General features: G+C 33.0%; 1 protein-coding gene across 1 annotated transcript in view; it reads left to right on the forward strand.

The window, feature by feature from the left end:
- LOC106102817 overlaps nt 1–5,277 on the forward strand; it is a 53,083-nt gene extending 47,806 nt beyond the window's left edge. Inside the window, exons 11-14 of the mRNA XM_013282402.1 lie at nt 9–86; nt 806–876; nt 2,412–2,585; nt 3,279–5,277. Of these exons, the coding sequence (XP_013137856.1) occupies nt 9–86; nt 806–876; nt 2,412–2,585; nt 3,279–3,471 (516 nt within the window). The 3' untranslated portion in view covers nt 3,472–5,277. The remainder of the gene's footprint in view (nt 1–8; nt 87–805; nt 877–2,411; nt 2,586–3,278) is intronic.
- Nucleotides 5,278–8,844: the final 3,567 nt, after the last annotated feature.

An 8,844-nucleotide genomic window follows, 5' to 3' on the forward strand; every position in this document is an offset into this window, starting at 1 on the left:
GCCACGAGCCTCTCATCAGGCCGTGTCGCTGCACCGGGGACGTGTCCGCCGTGCACCACGACTGTCTGCGCAGATGGCTCATTGAGGTATGTACAGTCGGGGAAACTGACGGTGTTTAAGGAAAAATCTACAATCGTTTGAACATTTTCAAATAAATAAAAAAAAATTGAAAAAAAAACATCTTTCTCCTTATCCTACTCCCGTAGGGTCGGCGCAACAGGTTTTTGCCCATCAAAAACCTACTTTTGGATTCGGCACTATTTTAGCGGCCAGTCGCCAACCCTACTTGAGATTAAAAAAATAATCAATACAACGCAGCTTGTAAATATGTATGTACGAAAAGTCGGTAATGTTCTTTTTATAGTTATCCCTTGTATGCCCCCACTAAAATCTTATTAGCTATTTGTAGAAAGCGGAGTTTGTTTCGTTGCAATGAATAAGATAATTTCCAGAAGTGGAAAACTGCGGATTTCCGCGACTGTACACAATACAGCGACAAACATTAAATTTCATGCGCGGTGCACACTTCGCCAGTACAGTTGGACTGTCGCACAGGCCATGGATGCTGGCGCCAGATAGTGTTCACACTATGCTAGTTTAATGACTGTCTATTGAGCGCTACTGTCAAACTGTCTTGGCCAAGTGTGAACCGGGTATATTAGATACTTTTTTAAATTACGCGCTGACACAAACTGATTTTAAATTGACTTTGTCGAAATTTTGTTGCAATCGGGAATATAGATGACTTTTTCAAATTCCGCTTTGACCTGATAATCCTAAATATCTCTCAAATGTTTGTTTCCAGAGTGCTACCACACCGGACGGCTTGAAGTGCAAAGTTTGCAACACGCCGTACATCGTGCAAAAAACAAACAGGTCGGTAAAAACATAATTAAATTCACATTTACAGACACAAATACTTCATACTAATGTTATAAATGCGAAAGTTTAGATGGATGTTTGTTAGAGTTTGTAGCCTAAACTGCTGAACGGATCTCGATGAAATTTAGTACAGATATAGAGGATAGCATGGAAGAACACTTAGGCTACTCACTTTTGTGTTTTTTTAATTCCATGCGGACGGAGTCGCGGGCTAAAGCTGGTATTAAATAATACATACTCTATTTACGCAACTTGTAACTTAATTGAAATTATTGTGCTAATGTTGAAGTTTTTTTAAGTAGCGAAGCAATAATCAACGATGCGTTACTTAAATGCATTAAAATTGTTTTGTTTTTATTACTTTAATTCCAACTATTACCCAGAAAAATCTAATAAAATATCGACCAACAACTTAAGAAGTTCTCGCTAGACAGTTGGATTAAGGGACGGTTCAAAAGGCGGTTATTTTAGAAACCGCACGTATTGTAAGGAGGTTCCTGTCTCTGCCCTGACCACTGGTTGCTTGAGTCATCGGATTCCGCAGCCGGTGTTCCTATATTTCTCCCATAATATGTTTTATATTTATACCAGCTGTTCCCATGCGGCTTCATCCGAATTAAAAAAAAATATTTTATTGTTTACATTTGTCAAATTCGCAATTGCAAATGTCAAAATTACCGTTACCATAAAAACCTTGCTTCCTTAATGTTGGCACCTTGTAGTTTATTGCCTCTTTCCCACATGATGGTTCTTTCCAATTTATTTAGCTTCTAAGTTTTATGGCATGAGAATATATAGCCTAAAGCGTGTCGTAAATGTAGGGCTTTTTATTAAAGAAAGAATTATTCAAAAATATGCTGTAATTGCTGACATCCTACGCCACAAAGATGTGTCTGTTTACGCTTCATTATATTAGTATAGGCTAGCTGTTCCCGCGCGACTTCATCCGCATGAAATTATGAAAGTTTTATTTTATTGTTTACATTTGTCAAATTACCATTATAAATGTCAAAGTGACATGACATGATGACAACCTTGCTTCCTTGATGTTGGTAGCAAGCAACTTATGGTCTCTTTCCACATTAGGATTTTTATCCAAAATATTTACCCCCTAAGTTTAATGGCGTTTAAATATAAAACCTAAAGCGTGAAGCAAGTGTATGGCTTTTTATTAAACAAAGAATTATTCAAAAATATGTTGTAATTGCTGACATCTTAGGCAACAAAGTTGTGTGTGTTTACGCTTTATTATATTAGTATAGATAAATAATGTAAAATGTATTATGTAGTAAATAAACGAATAAAGATATATGGCGATAATAATAATGGGCATGTTATGCGACGAGACGATGGGGACACAAACCAGGAAGTGTTTAGAATGAATGTGAATGGCTACAAAGGTAGAGGAAGACCTAAGAAAGTATGGATGGATTGTGTGAAAGAGGATATGATTTAAGGGATGGTTTCATGGTGGCTGATAGAGATGTAAGGGCAAGTGGATGCTGGTGATAATAAAAGAATGTTGTCAGAGTGGAGTGGGAGCGCGGGTTCACGTGCGCGCACTGGCTGCGCACGGCGCTGGCGGTGGCGGGCGTGTGCGGCGCGGGCGCGGCCGCCTGGCTGCTGGTGCAGCTGTTCCCCTCGCCCGTGGTGCGCGTGCTCTGCGCCGGCGCCGCGCTGCTCGTCTGCTACGTCGCCATCAGGTAATATACACGACACACACCACAAACGTCAAAAATTGACATCATCATGACGCATTTTATTGATTTATGAGCTGTTCCCGTGCGGCTTCATCCGCCGGAAATACCACGACCACACAGAAGCCAGGTAGTGAAGTGGAAGCGATTCCGAGTTTCGTTGGATGGGTAAAGTGAGGCCCAGCTTTAGTCCCTTTTCCTTTCCACCCTTTTTCTAATACGAAAAGAATGGGAGGAAATGTGGATTTTATGGTGCAGGAGACGCATAGGAAGCGGAAATATAGTCTTTATGTGCGTCTCCTCCTCGATCAAGGGTAGCAACGCATCCACAATTGCGAATGCTATGTACAGCGGTTGCTTCGCCATTTTAGCGGATTTAGGTGGGCGCTCGTTCACAAATTACAACGAATGTCATAACCATTCGATAACAATTACCATTACCATGGTAATCATGCTGCCTTAATTTTCTCAGCTTGTAGTTTTTGTCAATTTCTCGCATAACGGTTTTTCTTATTTATGTACTACCTAAGTTTAATATCGTGAAAATATATATCCTAAAGCGTGTCATAAGTGTAGGGCCTTTTATTAAAGAATTGTTCAAAAATATGCTGATATCTTAGGCAACAAAGTGTGTGTTTACGCTTTATTATATTAGTATAGATTATAGATTTTAAAATTCAATTATTTCGTTTTTTTCAGGTTTCTAAGCATGAACACAGTGATAGCGTACCAACGAGCCAAAGTATCCTCCCTCAGGATAATAACAGAACCGCTCGCTGAGTCTCAAGTTAACGACCAAACTCAACTCTGCACCATCAGTAAAACTGTTACAGTCGAAATAGCCTCTAAAGCGGTACTCGAACAAGCGCTTAAAGGAGACGTAAAAAATTAAAATAACGATAGCAGTGATATTTGTGAAGTGTACAAGTGCGATGAAAATTAAACCGAGTGAATATCGAAATAACGAATGAACTCTGCCTAACATATCAGGCTTACGGCCTATAACTTAAAAAACGTTATTTTCGTTATAACCGTTATTATCCTTAAAACGTTTAACGTTATAACTGTGAAACCGATTAAGGTTATAACTGTGAAACCGTTTAACGTTATAACTGTGACACCGTTTAACGTTATAACTGTTAAAACGCTTAACGTTATAACGTATAAGCTGCCAGTGTTATGGCGATGTATTAAGATGAAAAATTCGAAAAAAAGAACACTGAATGTTGCCAAACAAATTAATTACGTGTTTAGTACAAAAGTGATCTTTTGTGATGAATGTGGTCTATTATATTGTATTTATTAATCTGTTAACCATAGATATATAATCTATAGATATGTTACCCAACGCCCAGAAATGAGACAAAAAGACTCCTTTCGATATTATTGGGGCAATTTTACACAGTTTTTTATATTGTAATATGGCAAACGAGTTACGGTCAGAATTCGCTGAAATAACGAACTATTGCTCATAGACATATGCAGTTACAAATCCCTTGCCTTTATTAAATCGGCAAAAGAAGGGACGCACAGAAAAAGGATATTTCCCCGTAATTGTAATTTACAATATAAAATGACGTTTGTAAAATCAGTCAGTTGTCAAATTTTACGACACACTCCATCAATAAATTATATATCTATGGAATGCTATAGAAAGTTCTGATTAGATTTTAGATATCTAAATCATAATTTAAGTATATTTTATTTTGTCAAAATTAAGCCGTAAAATTGTATAATACATATATTTAACGTTTCAACTAATTTTGGAAAGTGGAAATATTTATGGTATTGAAGAAAAAGGTTTTAAAAAAAAAATTATTGGTATATTTTTATAAGTTTGTGAAGGCTATGATTTATATGTAAGATTTTTTAGTTTATTAGATTTTATTGAGCAATGATAGTTTTGAGATTTCGATAGCTCCTATGTAAAATACCGCAACCTTGTTTTTTTTTAAAATAATTTGTTAAATACTTGTTTCTGTATAAAACGCCAAAGTTCTGTAAGTTTTCTTTTTCTTTAGTTTCATGTTTGTCATAATCATAATAATCCTTAATAGCTAGTTACGTAAGAGTCCATTTTTCATATAAATTCTATGACCAATACAAGTGGGTCAGTGACCTCTATATTTGCTTGATTGGTTTTGCATAATTCTGAAAAGCGACAAAATACTTCTTTAATTAGTCCGAGTTTAAGACGACTACCGTCAGAGCTAAGATGGCAATAATCAAATGGGCGCAAAATATACCGGTTCATAGCCTATCCTGTGTGAATAGAGGTCTGTTGTTCTGCCAATCCAAGAAAACAAATGTTTAATATTCCTTTTATAGTTCAAAAAACAGATTTTTACACAGGTTTTTTGATTAGAATATTACCAAAAATAAGAGTATAAAATTATCAAATCTGAACTATCAATGCCAATAAAATCTGATTATAAACAAAAAAATAATTTAATATTGAGATATATTGAAGACTTGTATTTTAAATCTCAATTTTTATGTAGATGCGTAATTTGGAACGTAGATGCGTAGTTTCTAGTGACATTTCAAATTCTTTAGTGACGCGTTTCTGTATACGTAAAAATGTAGATAATAAAAAGTAAAGCATTACGAGTGTTGTGATTAACTTTGATTTTAAAAATATTGTTATGTAGAATAATCTAATAAAGGTAACCCCGTGATGGGTTGTGGCATTTCCTTATTTCGTTTTTTTTTTATTTCACGCTGTCATAGATAATAAAATTTTGTGCTGGTAACATTATCGTGAAATGAGTGACACATTATAGTATTACAATTATTGTCTTTTGAAGTTATTTTTTGCACTTATTAATTAAACACTGTCATTTAAATTATTTTTTGAGGTTATCACATTTCAATTACAAGAATTTGAGATTTTCAGATACTAAACTAGTATATAACTTTGCAAAACACTTTCATATGCATATTTTAATGTAATATTAGGGCCTGTCCCAACAAATTGTAAATTGATAACAATCGACGTGTAAAATATGTGATGGAAATATCGGATTTTGTTCCCTTATCTGACAGTGACAACATTTTTAAATTTGAGCCTCTATCAGCCAGTGGTGGGACAGGTCCAAAGTATTTTGTGGCAATTTTTCTTAAAAAAAATAAATTGTTTGATTAAAGTTTTAACACGTATTTAATATTTATGAATTAAGTCATCGATACATTTAAATAGAATATGACGTTGACATAAAATTGTGCCAAAGAAATCAAAATTAAAAATCTTACATTTGACATAAAAGGTTTGAAAATCATCGCAAAAGTTCTCTTTTCTGTCCCTGGTTTATCTTAAGGTAAGTCTTTGAAATATTTTTAAATTACGTTTATTACCAAATATACGTATGGTTTGGATCGTAACCATTGTCATTTCTATAAAGATGTTACCATTAAAAAATAAAAAGAAACATTGGCCAGTGTTGCAAGCCCTACTATCAACCAAAAAAAAATATTCCTTGCACCAGCAAAACTGCGACTTGTACACATGGTTTTTAGCAGCGAAATTATTATAAAATCTGATTATAAACAAAAAAAAATATTTAATATTGAGATATATTGAATACTTGTATTTTAAATGTCAATTTTTAGTAGATTCGTGTTTGTACAGCCATATAGTGTATCGATGATGAGGTAGTTTTTTTTCTTTTTAAAATAATAATTAAAAGTTGCTCATATAACATTTAGAGCATAGTCTTCACTCATTGTAAAGTAGATGAAGAATCTTTGAAAATATCTACAAAAATCCCAGAAAAAAAATAAATGTCATAGTTGTAAAAAAAAATATTTTTCTACACGAAACGCCATACTACAAAAATAGATACAATTAATGAATTAATAGATTTCATGTAATTATTTTTCTATAGATTGTTTAAATTAGAAATTAGAGCAAAGTAGTTATTTAAAATATCCTTATCTGTTAAATTACATAAGACATTTTAGTATCGGCAAGCATTTTTCTGCAAGGCAATGAGCTAGATTAGATGTTAAAAAAAAATAAAAAAAATTGTGCAGACGAATTGAGTACCTCCTTTTGGGAAGTTGGTTAAAAAATAGACAATTTTCACAAATACAATTTAATAGAATAATTCGTATTCTAGTTTGAAAATAATCATTACTTTTAGTATATTTCCCCATGTATATTGCTTTTCAAGTCAAATCTGCATTTATTACACATTTTGCGTTCTAAATAAGATAACTTACTAAAAACAAGAAATCGAAAAAAAGGGCAATAGATTTCATCAATAAAAAAAGTTTTGTATTAGTGTTAATTTTAATCTATTAAAAAATAATAAAAAAACGAGAAGTTTTTCATTCCTTTACTAGTATATAATTACATTAATTCAGTCTTCAAAATATTTTCTTAAAGTTATTAGAAAGTGTAAAATCTTTTAGCTCATGTAAATAACCGCAGATTTATTTTGTAAATCTTGATCGTAATTGTTGATGAATAAAATAAAATACAATTATTTACTGTTTTATTTCATGTCCTTTTTTTCTTTCGATTTATTTGTTTGAAAAAATTCTTGTATAGACAAAGAATAAAATGTTCTTTGCTGTTGAACACTAAGGTGTCGAAAAACATAGGAAACTGTCATAAAAGTAGTAGTACTTGTCTTCAAGAAGTGATATTTTTATTTATCTAATTTTATGAAATAAATGTTTCTCACGATATAATAAAAATTGGAATGTCTGATTGTAATATTAAAAGAAAAAAATCAGTGTTCGGGAAGATGATGTATTTGCGTTGCTGATGACGAAAATCGCATTTAAAAATGTTTGTCTCTCTGTCCGCAAGCCGCGTTTGTTTCCGGTAATCTCCGAAACCACTAGGCAGATTTTACGGGACTTTCACTGGAGGGTTTTTTACGGGACTTTCTCTGGAGGGTAGCTGATATGGATAGTCATATTATAGGCTAGTTTTTTTAAATACCGCGCTGTCAAAATGGCGTAACGGGTTGTCCAAATTTGTTCTAACGATATTTGCCGGCGACAACTCGTACACAATAAAATGAAATTCAGATTTTTAAATTTGAAATTAAAATAACAATTGTTTTCTCATAACAAATAATCTGTAGCATTTAAAAATATTAGTTATTTAAAATAACCTTAACTATGATGTCCCGAAAAGACGCGCCAGAAACGAGCAAATTACGTCGCAAGTGATGACGTAGGCTGAAGACGCATCGATTTTCTGCATTTGGCAAAATGCCCATAAGGTCAAATTAACTTGTTGAGATACTTTTTAATATGTAAACATGAGAAATTTGTTTTGCACTAAATTGCTACTTTGTTAGTTATCTATTCCAGAGGGAAACACAAGTTACTTCCCTTTTAGTTAGAAAAATAAAAACGTGCATTTTTGGATTCAAAGATTCCAACAACCTTGAAGTCGAAATTAACTTTAATTTACGTTACTAAGAGCTCGTTGCAGAAGGAATACATTAATTTAAATTAATTTTAAAACGGAATATCTACGTTTATAAATATTCAAAAGTGCTAAAAGAAATTGTTATTTAAATTTTTACAGACTTATAATAAAACAAAAACTTGGCAACAAAAAAATATCCTCTACCTTACAGATGCTGAGCTCGAGTACTTCTACTTACAATTTAACTAGACAAAATACAAACTACCATTTTCACGATCCGTCGGTGATAAGCAAAATACACTAAAAACAAAACATTATCAAAAAACAATACACTAACAAGTAACGAAATAATTCCTTGAAAATAATGAACCTCCCTTATTGTAACTGTTATGTATATATTGTATAATTATTATTACTTTGAAGTCGGTGTACTTCTTTTTGGAAGTCGTTCAAAAATTAGCAACTACCTTGCAATCATAAATGCGAAAGTTAAGATGGATGTTTGTTAGAGTTTGTAGCCTAAACTGCTGAACGGATCTCGATGAAATTTGGCATAGATGTAGAATATAGTCTGGAAGAACACATAGACTACTTACGAAGTTTTTTTTTAATTAAACGCAGACGGAGTCGCTGACGAAAGCTGTTAATAATATACTCAAAGGCTAACGATCATAAAATTGGCGATCGTTATTGATTAAAGCCGCTAGAGGGCAGTCGTTGGTGGAGAGCCAACAGAAAATCAATAACTGCACAAAACTGAAGTCCGCAGACAAAAGAACGATAACATAACATAACATAACGAACTACTTATTTCTTTGAATTAAAATTTTATCAGATCCAAACAACATTAGAAAGTTATTAACTTTCGATTTAGTT

This window comes from Papilio polytes, unplaced genomic scaffold (genome assembly GCF_000836215.1).
Source record: "Papilio polytes unplaced genomic scaffold, Ppol_1.0 DF823901.1, whole genome shotgun sequence".
Classification (NCBI taxonomy): Eukaryota; Metazoa; Arthropoda; class Insecta; order Lepidoptera; family Papilionidae; genus Papilio; species Papilio polytes.